The sequence below is a fragment of the Coregonus clupeaformis genome, chromosome 3, assembly GCF_020615455.1.
Source record: "Coregonus clupeaformis isolate EN_2021a chromosome 3, ASM2061545v1, whole genome shotgun sequence".
Classification (NCBI taxonomy): domain Eukaryota; kingdom Metazoa; phylum Chordata; class Actinopteri; order Salmoniformes; family Salmonidae; genus Coregonus; species Coregonus clupeaformis.
In genome coordinates, this window is record NC_059194.1 from 4,994,851 (window position 1) to 5,010,515 (window position 15,665).

The window sequence follows — 15,665 nt, forward strand, 5'->3', positions numbered from 1 at the left end:
TGCCATCCCCAGCTGACTAAATTGCGCGAAACTCGTGGGGCCAATTAGAACGCTGTCAATTTTTCCAACCGTCCTCAACAGGCACTGCTCTGCACGACGAAGGCATTTAGTCCCCAGTGCAGCAAATTAAACACGACTTTCTAATTTGGAGAGACAGCAGGCAGGTTTGACACTATGAATTAGTAATCTCTGTTTTGCCTCGGACTATTAGAAGACCAAGGGCCATTGTGAATAATAAACCCAATAGGTCATATCCATGTATAGGCCTTTACTCTGTCTAAGGCTATGGCTTACATAATATTTCCTCAAAATGTATCAACGAGTTATTATTTCTTCAAAATGCCTTAATCTGTCGACTCAGAATAATCATTTCTCTTTTGGGAATAGCCTGAAAATAAAGATTTGTGTCCCCTAAATTAGTTTAATGTGCTTATTTGCAACAACAAAAAAATAACTTACTCTAAATGTATGTTTATCATTATGATTATGATTTACATTATAGGATAGGACAACATCACATGAGGAAGACATGTTTATGCCTTGCGTAAGATCTTGGTTTGTCTTTTGTCCAGATGAGGGCGCTCTTCATCTTTCAAACACCACTACCACTACTTCTACAGTGAACAGTTCTATGAACAATGAACACAATGGAAAATACACCTATACATTTGTTGAATTATCTATTAACACTACAAAAAAAGACAGAAACCGCGTGCATAAACTTGCACAAACTTTTTTATTCAAAAGAATTCCAGTAAGCGTGAAGACTGCATGGTAAATTAATTTCATTACATTCTGAGTTATACAAACTGTTTGTTTCAAAATTTCACAACTGAATTTGTTTAGAAGACATTAGGAATCAGGTTACCTCCCAAATGGCACCATATTCCCTATAAAGTGCACTACTTTTGACCACAGCCCTATGGGCCTTGGTCAAAAGTAGTGCACTATGAAGGGAATAGGTTGCCATTTGGGATGAACAGATAGCTAAAAGTCCCTGATATCGTTGAGCCCTCATCACTGGTTGTTAGGCTTGAAGTCATGATACCATCCTCTCTGGTTGGACACTGCAGCTATAAGTTGTCTGTAGGCACATATCTAGGATCAGCTTCCCCTTCCCCAATTCTAACCTTACCTTAGAGGGGAAAACACAAAACTGACCTAAGATCAGCATCTAGGGGCAACTTCATCCTACCCCTGGTTACAGAAGATAAACATAGGCAGACACAGCCATGGAGAACTTCTGTGGATATATTCGGAGTAGGGCCCAGAGGTGTTCCTCACTGTGTGATCTGACTTGGGAAAACTCTGGGCCCTGTTTATGAGACACAGAACCGGCTGTCTTTTACTGTGTGACCATAGCTGCGGGAAGTAGTTTGGGGGTGGGGGTGCTGCGATGATAATTTTTAGTGTCTTGTCTTTTAGCTGGTTATATTAATACACTGCATGGTCAGACTACTGCGGAGTGGTCAAAACAGGGATATGCATGAACATCCCATAAATTATAGATGTGCAGTCCGTTGCTAAAATGAAGTTATAAAGTAAACTCGATGAATTCCAGTACTTCTAACTGGGAACTTAAATTTGCTTCTCTTTTTTCCCCTATGTCAATATTTTGGGGTAAAAAACATTCACCCATCCTCCCCTCCCTCCCCATCCTCCCCTCCCTCCCCATCCTCCCCTCCCTCCCCATCCTCCCCATTCTCCCCTCCCTCCCCTCCTTCCCCATCCTCCCTCCCTCCCCATCCTCCCTCCCTCCCCTCCCTCCCCATCCTCCCTTCTCTCCCCATCCTCCCCTCCCTCCCCACCCTCCATCAACCCTGCATACCAAAAAGAAGGCACCACAGCTTCAAAAACAGAATCATTGACAAGAAAAAGAGACTCACAGAAAAAAACATCATTAAATAAAATAAAAACATTGATCTGGCCTCAGAGGCCTCATCATATCATTCACATTATTAAAGACAGTCTCATGTCAGAGACAGGCCGAAACATCCACACTGTCAGACTGTATTCGTCCCAATATCCACAGCATACTATCTAAGACATTGGTTTACAGTCAGTAGTATGCAAGTGAGGATTCTGTGAGACAGACCCGTTTCAGTGCTATAATGAAGGTTCAGTTAGTTGTCTAACAGTCATGTCCATGTCCAGTGGCCTCCTGTCTAAACCTCCAGATGGTACGGGAAAGATCTGGCCTAATGGCTGGAGAGGACAGGAGGACAGACGGTTGGAGATACTTCTTTAGCCTCCATAAAGGTCTGTGTTCTCTCCATAGTCTCCTGTCTCATCTTGTAACCGAAACAAAATGGCACCTGGCCAGACAGCATGTTCTGCTTCGTCTCAGTTAATCTCAGTTCATGTGTGACTCCAGTCTAGTCCAGTCCAGTCTTACTCTGGTTGCATCACAACGCTCCAGTGCTCCTTCACGTGTCATCCAAATGAATAAATAAAACAGTTAACTGAAGGCAATGGAGAGGCTTGTGCAGGCCAGAGCAGGCGGCTAGTTTCATTCCACTCAGGACTAGAAGAACCATCTGTCTCCATCCTAACTTTATCCAGGCTGAACATTGACACATTCGGAGCGGGAATTCTCAAGTTTGTTCTAGAAATTCCTATTCCAGGAATTCCAGCATTCCCTCCAGCCATATCAGACTCACAGCAACAAGGCAAGAGGAGAGGAGGAGGAACGCTTAGTGAAGAGGTAAACAAACATCCATCTCTCTTTCTCTCTCTTTTCCTCCATCCCTCTCCTCCTCTGTCTCTCTAACTCCACTCCACCCCTCTCCTCTGTCTCTCTAACTCCCCTCCACCCCTCTCCTCTGTCTCTCTAACTCCCCTCCACCCCTCTCCTCTGTCTCTCTAACTCCCCTCCACCCCTCTCCTCTGTCTCTCTAACTCCCCTCCACCCCTCTCTTCTGTCTCTCTAACTCCCCTCCATCCCCTCTCTTCTGTCTCTCTAACTCCCCTCCACCCCTCTCCTCTGTCTCTCTAACTCCCCTCCACCCCTCTCCTCTGTCTCTCTAACTCCCCTCCACCCCTCTCCTCTGTCTCTCTAACTCCCCTCCACCCCTCTCCTCTGTCTCTCTAACTCCCCTCCACCCCTCTCCTCTGTCTCTCTAACTCCCCTCCACCCCTCTCCTCTGTCTCTCTAACTCCCCTCCATCCCTCTCTTCTTGTCTCTCTAACTCCCCTCCATCCCTCTCCTCTGTCTCTCTAACTCCCCTCCACCCCTCCTCTGTCTCTCTAACTCCCCTCCACCCCTCTCTTCTGTCTCTCTAACTCCCCTCCACCCCTCTCCTCTGTCTCTAACTCCACTCCACCCCCCCCTCTGTCTCTCTAACTCCCCTCCACCCCTCTCCTCTGTCTCTCTAACTCCCCTCCACCCTCTCTTCTGTCTCTCTAACTCCACTCCACCCCTCTCTTCTGTCTCTCTAACTCCCCTCCACCCCTCTCCTCTGTCTCTCTAACTCCACTCCACCCCTCTCCTCTGTCTCTCTAACTCCCCTCCACCCCTCTCCTCTGTCTCTCTAACTCCCCTCCACCCCTCTCCTCTGTCTCTCTAACTCCCCTCCACCCCCTCTGTCTCTCTAACTCCCCTCCACCCCTCCCCTCTGTCTCTCTAACTCCCTCCACCCTCTCTTCTGTCTCTCTAACTCCCCTCCACCCCTCTCCTCTGTCTCTCTAACTCCCCTCCACCTCTCTCCTCTGTCTCTCTAACTCCACTCCACCCCCTCTCCTCTGTCTCTCTAACTCCCCTCCATCCCTCTCCTCTGTCTCTCTAACTCCCCTCCACCCCTCTCTTCTGTCTCTCTAACTCCCCTCCACCCCTCTCCTCTGTCTCTCTAACTCCCCTCCACCCCTCTCCTCTGTCTCTCTAACTCCCCTCCATCCTCCCAGTCTCTCCCTCCATCTCTCCCCCTGCGTGGGGTCAGGGGTCAGAGGTTAGCTGACCCCTAGGTGACCTTGTCCTGGAAGATGTAGAGGTTGTTACTGGCTGCCACAGCGATGATGTTTTCCTGTGGGTGCCAGGCGGAGTGGAGGATCTTCTTACTGAAGTCCAGACTGTCAACAGTGACCTCGTCTTTACGACGCTTCCCTCCCACACACACCTAGAGAGGAGAGGAGAGGAGAGGAGAGGAGAGGAGAGGAGAGGAGAGGAGAGGAGAGGAGAGGAGAGGAGAGGAGAGGAGGAGGGGGAGAGGAGAGGAGAGGGAGAGGAGAGGAGAGGAGAGGAGAGGGAGAGGAGGAGAGGAGAGGAGAGGAGGGAGAGGAGAGGAGAGTTGAGGAGAAGAGGGAGGGGAGGAGAGAGGAGAGGAGAGGTGAGGAGAGGAGAGGAGAGGGAGAGGAGAGGAGGGGAGAGGAGAGGGAGAGGAGAGGAGAGGAGAGGTGAGGCTTCATGAGCACATCCTTGCACACACAGTATTTCCTCCTCTTCAGTTTCACCCAAATAAATCCTAACATTGGATATTTGCCAATCTTACACAAATCCATTAAAACATAACATTTCACTCTCCTCTATCTTTCCCCTCTATCTCTCTCTACCCAATAACCATACAAAGACTTACAAAATATCCTGTATAGATTTTTATTTTTATTTTTTACATACCATGAACCCAAAATAAAAGAGTTTTGGCACATATTTAATATGTAACTGTAAAGTGTTACAGTATTACCTTGCGTGGTTTGAGGATGGCCCGGGGTTTGCTGTTCTCTCTGGAAGCCTCCAGGGTCACATCTTTCTTGGTGTTCCGATCAAACATCCGGAAGAAATTATTATACGACCCCGTCATTATGACACTGGAGAGAGACAATAGGAGATTGATTGACACACACACACACACACACACACACACACACACACACACACACACACACACACACACACACACACACACACACACACACACACACACACACACACACACACACACTTACACTCACACTCACACACATAAGATCACACTCACCTGTCTGACCCATTCCAGACACACTCAAACTTGTCGAAGATGCAGTCGTTCTCATACAGAGAACACAGCTTACCCCTCAGGTAGTCATGGACCTGGAGACAAACAACAAGATCACTATTGTTACAATATCACTGATATGAACGATGAACGATGAAACTGCAGAGCAAGATGTTTAGATAAATCAAATCAAATGCCATAGACTACAGCCCTATCACTCATCCCAATCATACCCCCTGTCTTCCCCACCAATTACCCCAGGGAAGACTTATTGAACCCTGGATTCATTTGTAAGACTGATACTGACTGTTAATAAACCCCCCACATTGACCCACAGTGACAGGTGACCCCAGGTCTACGCTATCTGGTCACAGACAGCCATACTGGGAAGGTCAGATCCTGTCAGGCGCAGAGTGATCGTGTCATCAGTCAGGCGCGGGATGATCATGTCATCATTAAGCATGTCTAGGGTGTGAAGTAATCAAAAGTCAATCAATAGTCACACACACACGACCACACGCATGGCAACACACACACACAGCATAGACTACCTGGTATGTCTGGACCGGTCTGGTCTCCATGTTGAGGTCCCAGACCTTGACTGTCAGGTAGTCCCGTGTCATCAGGAAGCGCCCGCTATGACTAAACTTGATGTCTGAGATGGAAGAGATTATCTCGGAGAAAAATGAACGAGTGGAGGGGTCCTCTGGCTCCTCAAAGACTGCGAGAGGGAGGGAGGGAGGGAGGGAGGGAGGAGATGAACAGTTACACCACAGTAATAACAAGCTATGCATCGATGAGTCTGTTATCAAACCAGCTTTCATTAATTTAATAAATTCTCTGTCTGCTTGGTGAGTGTATGTGTTCCTGCCTCCTTGCTATGCTGACACAGGGAGAACAGCTCTGTGTGCCAGTGGGGAGTCTAACGAGAGATGAGAAACAAGGGGACAAAGGGATGAGGGAGGGAGAAAAGAAAACAAATCAAAGTCACGGCGCTGGGCCTACTGGAGTCCTGCTGGAGTACTGCTGGATCATCACAGAGAGGTGTGTGTGTCTGTCTGTGTGTCTCTGTGTGTGTGTGTGTCTGTCTGTGTGTCTGTGTCTGTGTGTGTCTGTCTGTGTGAGCGTGTGTGTATCACACATTTGAAAGTGTTCACCTGCCATGCCCCTCTGTTCTGCTCCTGCTGTGGGGGTTTATAATAGTGTCCCGGGGGGGGGAGCCACTCTCTCTCTCTCTCTCTCTCTCTCTCTCTCTCTCTCTCTCTCTCTCTCTCTCTCTCTCTCTCACATTAACAGTAATCATTACACTCACAAAAGTTCCAAAAGAATAAAGACAATTCAAATGTAATAGTAAGTCAATATACAGTGTTATAATGATGTGCAAATAGTTAAAGTACAAAAAGGAAAATAAATAAACATAAATATAGGTTGTATTTACAATGGTGTTTGTTTTTCACTGGTCGACATTTTCTTGTGGCAACAGGTCACAAATCTTGCTGGATTTTGATAATTAGCGGGTATCTGCCTAATTCTGCTCTGCATGCATTATTTGGTGTTTTACGTTGTACACAGAGGATATTTTTGCAGAATTCTGCATGCAGAGTCTCAATTTGGTGTTTGTCCCATTTTGTGAATTCTTGGTTGGTGAACGGACCCCAGACCTCACAACCATAAAGGGCAATGGGTTCTATAGCTGATTCAAGTATTTTTAGCCAGATCCTAATTGGTATGTCAAATTTTATGTTCCTTTTGATGGCATAGAAGGCCCTTCTTGCCTTGTCTCAAAGATCGTTCACAGCTTTGTGGAAGTTACCTGTGGCGCTGATGTTTAGGCCGAAGTATGTATCGTTTTTTGTGTGCTCTTGGGCAACGGTGTCTAGATGGAATTTGTATTTGTGGTCCTGGCAACTGGACCTTTTTTGGAACACCATTATTTTTGTCTTACTGAGATTTACTGTCAGGGCCCAGGTCTGACAGAATCTGTGCAGAAGATCCAGGTGCTGCTGTAGGCCCTCCTTGGTTTGGGACAGAAGCACCAGATCATCAGCAAACAGTAGACATTTGTCTTCAGATTCTAGTAGGGTGAGGCCGGGTGCTGCAGACTGTTCTAGTGCCAATTCTCGCCAATTCGTTGATATATGTGTTGAAGAGAATGGGGCTTAAGCTGCATCCCTGTCTCACCCCACGGCCCTGTGGAAAGAAATGTGTGTGTTTTTTGCCCATTTTCATCGCACACTTGTTGTTTGTGTACATGGATTTTATAATGTCGTATGTTTTTCCTCCATTCCCACTTTCCATCAATTTGTATAGCAAACCCTCATGCCAAATTGAGTCAAAAGCTTTTTTGAAATCAACAAAGCATGAGAAGACTTTGCCTTTGTTTCGGTATGTTTGTCAATTAGGGTGTGCAGGGTGAATACGTGGTCTGTTGTATGGTAATTTGGTAAAAAGCCAATTTGACATTTGCTCAGTACATTGTTTTCACTGAGGAAATGTACAAGTCTGCTGTTAATGATAATGCAGAGGATTTTCCCAAGGTTGATGTTGACGCATATCCCACGGTAGATATTGGGGTCAAATTTGTCTCCACTTTTGTGGATTGGGGTGATCAGTCCTTGGTTCCAAATATTGGGGAAGATTCCAGAGCTAAGGATGATGTTAAAGAGTTTAAGTATAGCCAATTGGAATTTGTGGTCTGTATATTTTATCATTTCATTGAGGATACCATCAACACCACAGGCCTTTTTGGGTTGGAGGGTTTGTATTTTGTCCTGTAGTTCATTTAATGTAATTGGAGAATCCAGTGGGTTCTGGTAGTCTTTAATAGTTGATTCTAAGATTTGTATTTGATCATATATATGTTTCTGATGTTTGTTCTTTGTTATAGGGCCAAAAATATTGGAGAAGTGGTTTACCCATACATCTCCGTTTTGGATAGATAGCTCTTCGTGTTGTTGTTTGTTTAGTGTTTTCCAATTTTCCCAGAAGTGGTGTGAGTCTATGGATTCTTCAATTACATTGAGCTGATTTCTGACATGCTGTTCCTTCTTTTTCCGTAGTGTATTTCTGTATTGTTTTAATGATTCACCATAGTGAAGGCTAGGCTCAGGTTTTCTGGGTCCCTATGTTTTTGGTTTGATAGGTTTCTCAATTTCTTTCTTAGGTTTTTGCATTCTTCATCAAACCATTTGTCACTGTTTTTACTTTTCTTCGGTTTTCTGTTAGAGATTTTTTGATTTGATAGGGAAGCTGAGAGGTCAAATATACTGTTTAGGTTTTCTACTGCCAAGTTTACACCTTCACTATTACAGTGGAATGTTTTGTCAAGGAAGTTGTCTAAAAGGGTTTGCATTTGTTGTTGCCTAATTGTTTTTTGGTAGGTTTCGACACTACTTTCCTTCCATCTATAGCATTTCTTAATATTATTCAGTTCCTTTGGCTTTGATGCCTCATGATTGTGTATTGCTCTGTTCAAGTAGACTGTGATTTTGCTGTGGTCTGATAGGGGTGTCAGTGGGCTGACTGTGAACGCTCTGAGAGACTCTGGGTTGAGGTCAGTGATAAAGTAGTCTACAGTACTACTGCAAAGAGATGAGCTATAGGTGTACCTACCATAGGAGTCCCCTCGAAGCCTACCATTGACTACGTACATACCCAGTGTGCGACAGAGCTGCAGGAGTTGTGACCCGTTTTTGTTGGTTATGTTGTCGTAGTTGTGCCTAGGGAGGCATATGGGGGAGGGAATGCTGTCACCTCCAGGTAGGTGTTTGTCCCCCTGTGTGCTGAGGGTGTCAGGTTCTTGTCCAGTTCTGGCATGTAGGTCGCCACAGACCAGTACATGTCCCTGGGCCTGGGAATGATTGATTTCCCCCTCCAGGATGGAGAAGCTGTCTTCATTAAAGTATGGGGATTCTAGTGGGGGGATATACAGTGAGGGAAAAAAGTATTTGATCCCCTGCTGATTTTGTACGTTTGCCCACTGACAAAGAAATGATTAGTCTATCATTTTAATGTTGGGTTTATTTGAACAGTGAGAGACAGAATAACAACAAAAAAATCCAGAAAAACGCATGTCATATATGTTATAAATTGATTTGCATTTTAATGAGGGAAATACGTATTTGACCCCCTCTCAATCAGAAAGATTTCTGGCTCCCAGGTGTCTTTTATACAGGTAACGAGCTGAGATTAGGAGCACACTCTTAAAGGGAGATTCCAAACTCTCCACCATGGCCAAGACCAAAGAGCTCTCCAAGGATGTCAGGGACAAGATTGTAGACCTACACAAGGCTGGAATGGGCTACAAGACCATCGCTAAGCAGCTTGGTGAGAAGGTGACAACAGTTGGTGCGATTATTCGCAAATGGAAGAAACACAAAATAACTGTCAATCTCCCTCGGCCTGGGGCTCCATGCAAGATCTCACCTTGTGGAGTTGCAATGATCATGAGAATGGTGAGGAATCAGCCCAGAACTACACGGGAGGATCTTGTCAATGATCTCAAGGCAGCTGGGACCATAGTCACCAAGAAAACAATTGGTAACACACTACGCCGTGAAGGACTGAAATCCTGCAGCGCCCGCAAGGTCCCCCTGCTCAAGAAAGCACATATACATGCCCCTCTGAAGTTTGCCAATGAACATCTGAATGATTCAGAGGAGAACTGGGTGAAAGTGTTTTGTACAGATGAGACCAAAATGGAGCTCTTTGGCATCAACTCAACTCGCCGTGTTTGGAGGAGGAGGAATGCTGCCTATGACCCCAAGAACACCATCCCCACCGTCAAACATGGAGGTGGAAAAATGTTTCTGCTAAAGGGACAGGACAACTTCACCGCATCAAAGGGACGATGGACGGGGCCATGTACCTTCAAATCTTGGGTGAGAACCTCCTTCCCTCAGCCAGGGCATTGAAAATGGGTTGTGGATGGGTATTCCAGCATGACAATGACCCAAAACACACGGCCAAGGCAACAAAGGAGTGGCTCAAGAAGAAGCACATTAAGGTCCTGGAGTGGCCTAGCCAGTCTCCAGACCTTAATCCCATAGACAATCTGTGGAGGGAGCTGAAGGTTCGAGTTGCCAAACGTCAGCCTCAAAACCTTAATGACTTGGAGAAGATCTGCAAAGAGGAGTGGGACAAAATCCCTCCTGAGATGTGTGCAAACCTGGTGGCCAACTACAAGAAATGTCTGACCTCTGTGATTGCCAACAAGGGTTTTGCCAACAAGTACTAAGTCATGTTTTGCAGAGGGGTCAAATACTTATTTCCCTCATTAAAATGCAAATCAATTTATAACATTTTTGACATGTGTTTTTCTAGATTTTTTTGTTGTTATTCTGTCTCTCACTGTTCAAATAAACCTACCATTAAAATTATAGACTGATCATGTCTTTGTCAGTGGGCAAACATACAAAATCAGCAGGGGATCAAATACTTTTTTCCCTCACTGTAGGTAGCACACAGGAGGACATTTTTCTCTGTTGAGATCATTTCCTTTTGAATTTCTAGCCAAACGTAAAATGTTCCTGTTTTGATTAATTTAATAGAGTGAGTTAGGTCTGCTCTATACCAAATTAGCATACCCCCTGAGTCCCTTCCCTGTTTCACACCTGGTAGTTTGGTGGATGGGACTACCAGCTCTCTGTAACCTAGAGGGCAACCAGTGGGTCCGTCTCCTCTATACCAGACTCTACACACAGCAGGTGTCAGTTAGCCTGAGGACAGATGTGTTATACACTCCAACTCTCTCTCTGTTGGGCCTCATATAGCTGAGAACATTGTTTACCCTCCTCCTTCCTCCCCCTCCTCTCTCTCTCTCTCTCTCTGTCTCTCTGTCTCTCTGTCTCTCTCTCTCTCTCTCTCTCTCTCTGTCTCTCTCTCTCTCTCTCTGTCTCTCTGTCTCTCTCTCTCTCTCTCTGTCTCTCTCTCTCTCTCTCTCTCTGTCTCTCTGTCTCTCTGTCTCTCTCTCTCTCTCTCTCTGTCTCTCTGTCTCTCTGCTCTCTCTCTCTCTCTCTCTCTCTGTCTCTCTGTCTCTCTCTCTCTCTCTGCTCTCTCTTCTCTCTCTCTCTCTCTCTCTCTCTCTCTCTCTCTGTCTCTCTCTCTCTCGTCTCTCTGTCTCTCTCTCTCTCTCTCTCTCTCTCTGTCTCTCTGTCTCTCTGTCTCTCTCTCTCGTCTCTTCTCTCTCTCTCTCTCTCTCTCTGTCTCTCTCTCTCTCTCTGTCTCTCTGTCTCTCTCTCTCTCTCTCTCTCTCTCTGTCTCTCTCTCTCTCTGTCTCTCTGTCTCTCTCTCTCTCTCTCTCTCTCTCACTGTTTGATCTCTTGATGTCTTACAGATTTATTGGTCTGTGTGAAAGAGACTGGGGGATTGAAAGGGGGAGGTGGGGGAGGAAGGAGGAGGGTAAACAATGTTCTCAGCTATATGAGGCCCAACAGAGAGAGAGTTGGAGTGTATAACACATCTGTCCTCAGGCTAACTGACACCTGACTGTCTGAGTCTTTATTATCCCTGAGGGGCAATTCATTCCGAACGTGTGTGTGTACATGTGTGTGTTTGTGTGTGTGTTTGTGTGCGTGTTTGTGTGTGTGTTTGTGTGTGTGTTTGTGTGTGTGTGTTTGTGTGTGTGCGTGTGTATGTGTGTAACCTCTGAAAGATGACAAGTGTATGTTCTGCTATCAGACAAACCCTGGGTATCTCATTGCTCTTTGCTCACATTTGAAGACAAAGCTAGTAATGCTATACTTAAATAACAAAATCCAATTCCCTCAATTCGCCCCAAGGCAGAGTCCCAAATGTGTTTGAATATTCCTAGTCATGTGCTATTTAGCAGGATGTGTGTGTGTACGGACCGTTGAACACGTCACTACAGCTCAGGAAATAACTACTGTTATTGAACAACATGGGCTGCATCCCAAATTACACCCTATCCCCTATGGGCCCTGGTCAAAAGTAGTGCACTACATAGGGAATAGGAAATAGGGTGCCGTTTGGGACGCACCCATCGTATTTCCATAGGGAGGTATTTCTATTGCATCTTACACCATCGATCATCAGGCTTAAATGTCAATGTATTCATTATTCATTTCCTTCAGAGGGATATGCATATCTTCTGAAGCTCCCAGAGACAGACAGAAGCTTTGAGACGTTGAGCCTTTCATTGTCTTGACTGGGAGAGAAGACAGACAGACAGACAACCAGACAGACAACCAGACAGACAGACAAACAGACAGACAAACAGACAGACAACCAGACAGACAACCAGCAACCAGACAGACAACCAGACAGACAGATATACAGACAGACAACCAGACAGACAGATATACAGACAGACAACCAGACAGACATACAGACAGACAACCTTATTGATGTTTGTAGTTATCAATCCTAGCCATGCCATTGACTGTAGCAGGATAAAGGTTGGTTCAATCGAGACAGACTTGACTTCCCTCCCTCTCTCCCTTCTTTTCTCAATCTCTTTCCCCCTCCACAGATAGTGACACCGTGCACCATGTCTGAGTGGAGTGTGTGCGTGTGTTCTTGAATACGTGTGTCAGTGTGTATGCCTGTCCCAGTACTCACACTTGCAGTGTGTGTCGCAGAGCGCCTGTTTCCTCATGTCACAGAGTCGTACTGACCCTCTACTGCTGCTGTAGGCCAAGGTGTTGCACTGCTGAGGATGGAACTCTGCTGCTGTAATCACCTCCGTCAGATCCTCCATGTTACCCGGCTTAATGTCCACAATGTCTGGGGAGGGGCACGCTCATGGAGAAATAACAGTTTTGGAGAAATCCAGGATGTCACATTCAGTTAAATGTTTTGGATTGTTTATAACGAGACAGAGGAACAGAATACAGGCTGAGCACGTGTTCCTAGAGGTCAAAGGTTATTTGAAGCAGCAGTCGGTAACCAGATACACTATGATAGAGGGTATGTTAGTATGGGGTTAAAGGTTAAAGGTGAAAGGATACTGAAGCTCTGGTCGGTGATCTCCAGGTTCCACAGGTTGACCCTGAGGTCGTCGGTGGAAATGTAGGTCTGGAGGTCAGAGTTCACGGAGATGGAGTTGATGTGGTAGGTGTGGGCGTTACTGAACACACGCCGCGCTGTCGCCTCCACCATCAGATCTGTGGGCTGGAGGACAGGCACCTGGGAGGGAGGGAGGGAAGTTTAACACAGTACATCTTTTCACATCACATGACTGACTCTGTGACCCCAGGAATATCACTTAAATATCATAAACCTTAATTGCCTCAGAGATCTTAGAATCTAAGACTGAGAGAGCATTCACAGATCAAGGGCTCTTTCTATTTCAGTACACTGTGAACACCTGGTTCTATACAGCCATTCAGTCTCTGCTACACACATACACATCTTTTCATATGACTTCATGTACTGTATGTCGGCACTTTAATGTAGTGGTAGACTTCAAAGCAGCAGGCCTAGTGAACTGGTGTTATGACTGAGGGGCCAGGGATGGCCTGAGTGCACCACTGAGCCCTGCAGAGGAACCAGCTGTAATCCATTATTGTACATGACATACAGCACAGGAGGACATAGGAGAAGCAGAGGAGAGAGAAGAGAGAGAGAGAGAGAGAGAGAGAGAGAGAGAGAGAGAGAGAGAGAGAGAGAGAGAGAGAGAGAGAGAGAGAGAGAGAGAGAGAGAGAGAGGAGAGAGAGGAGAGAGACAGAAACAGAGACAGAGAGACAGAGACAGAGACAGAGGAGAGAGACAGAGACAGAGACAGAGACAGACAGAGACAGAAACAGAGACAGAGAAACAGAGAGACAGAGAGACAGAGACACAGAGACAGAGGAGAGAGACAGAGACAGAGACAGAGACAGAGACAGAGACAGAGACAGAGACAGAGACAGAGACAGAGACAGAGACAGAGACAGAGGAGAGAGACAGAGACATAGAGACATAGAGACAGAGACAGAGACAGATGAGAGAGACAGTGTGAGAATTAAAGACCATTGTTTGCTAGGTGATGGGGAGAGAGAAAGAGAGAGATAAAGAGAGATACAGAGATAGAGAGAGATAGAGAGTGATAGAGAGAGGTAGAGAGTGATAGAGAGCGATAGAGAGAGATAGAGAGAGATAGAAAGAGATAGAGAGAGATAGAGAGCGATAGAGAGAGAGACAGATAGAGAGAGATAGAGAGTGATAGAGAGAGGTAGAGTGATAGAGAGCGATAGAGAGAGAGCGATAGAGATATAGATAGATAGAGAGAGAGATAGAGAGAGATAGAGAGCGATAGAGAAAGAGAGAGAGCAATAAAGAGAGATACAGAGTGATAGAGAGAGAGAGAGAGAGAGCGAGAGAGAGAGAGAGAGAGAGAGATAGAGAGATATATAGAGATAGAGAGATAGAGAGAGACAGAGAGAGACAGAGAGCGATAGAGAGCGATAGAGAGCGATAGAGAGAGATAGAGAGAGATACAGAGCGATAGAGAGATAGAGAGAGATAGAGAGAGATAGAGAGATAGAGAGATATAGAGAGATAGAGAGATAGAGAGATATAGAGATAGAGAGATAGAGAGAGATAGATATAGATAGAGAGAGAGATATATACATATATATAGAGAGAGAGAGATAGAGAGCGATAGAGAGAGATAGAGATAGATAGAGAGTGACAGAGAGAGAGAGAGAGCGATAGAGAGAGAGAGATAGAGATAGATAGAGAGTGATAGAGAGATAGATAGAGAGAGAGAGATAGAGAGAGAGAGAGAGAGAGAGAGAGAGAGAGAGTATTGCTGTTTGTCCCACCATTTTTGTTATATCTATACTTTTACAATGTAAGTAATTTTACTTGCCATGTCAATAAAGTATATTGAATTGAATTGAATTGAGAGAGATGGAGAGAGAGAGAGAGAGAGAGAGAGAAGACCAAGACCGAGACAGAGACAGAGACAGAGACAGAGAAAGAGACAGAGAGACAGATACAGAGAGAGACAGAGACAGAGGAGAGACAGAAACAGAGACAGAGAGACAGAGACAGAGACAGAGGAGAGAGACAGAGACAGAGACAGAAACAGAGAGACAGAGACAGAGGAGAGAGACAGAGACAGAGACAGAAACAGAAACAGAAACAGAGAGACAGAGACAGAGACAGAGACAGAGACAGAGACAGAGGAGAGAGACAGAGACAGATATAGAGACAGAGGAGAGAGACAGAGACAGAGACAGAAACAGAGACAGAGGAGAGAGACAGAGACAGAGACAGAGGAGAGAGACAGAGACAGAGACAGAGACAGAGACAGAGGAGAGAGACAGAGACATAAACAGAGACAGAGGAGAGAGACAGAGACAGAGACATAGAGACAAGAGACAGAGACAGAGACAGAGACAGAGACAGAGGAGAGAGACAGAGACAGAGACAGAGACAGAGACAGAGACAGAGACAGAGACAGAGACAGAGACAGAGACAGAGGAGAGAGACAGAGACAGAGACAGAGACAGAGACATAGAGACATAGAGACAGAGACAGAGGAGAGAGACAGAGACAGAGGAGAGAGGCCACTAATAGATACACTGAACCAGAAATCTCTGTGTGAGAATTAAAGACCATTGTTTGCTTGGTGATGGGGAGAGCGAAAGAGAGAGATATAGAGAGATAAAGAGATAGAGAGAGATAGAGAGTGATAGAGAGGTAGAGAGTGATAGAGAGCGATAGAGAGAGAGAGAGATAGAGAGAGATAG

General features: G+C 45.6%; 1 protein-coding gene across 2 annotated transcripts in view; it reads right to left on the reverse strand.

The window, feature by feature from the left end:
* Positions 1-3,881: 3,881 nt before the first annotated feature.
* The window catches only part of LOC121539445 (serine/threonine-protein phosphatase 2A 55 kDa regulatory subunit B beta isoform-like), an 82,533-nt gene continuing 70,749 nt past the window's right edge, over positions 3,882-15,665 (reverse strand). For both annotated transcript variants that reach the window (XM_041847948.1, XM_041847957.1), the window contains exons 5-10: positions 12,935-13,112; positions 12,546-12,710; positions 5,519-5,688; positions 4,971-5,062; positions 4,677-4,800; positions 3,882-4,112 (exon numbers count right to left, since the gene is read on the reverse strand). In XM_041847948.1, the coding sequence (XP_041703882.1) occupies positions 3,957-4,112; positions 4,677-4,800; positions 4,971-5,062; positions 5,519-5,688; positions 12,546-12,710; positions 12,935-13,112 (885 nt within the window). In that variant the 3' untranslated portion in view covers positions 3,882-3,956. The remainder of the gene's footprint in view (positions 4,113-4,676; positions 4,801-4,970; positions 5,063-5,518; positions 5,689-12,545; positions 12,711-12,934; positions 13,113-15,665) is intronic.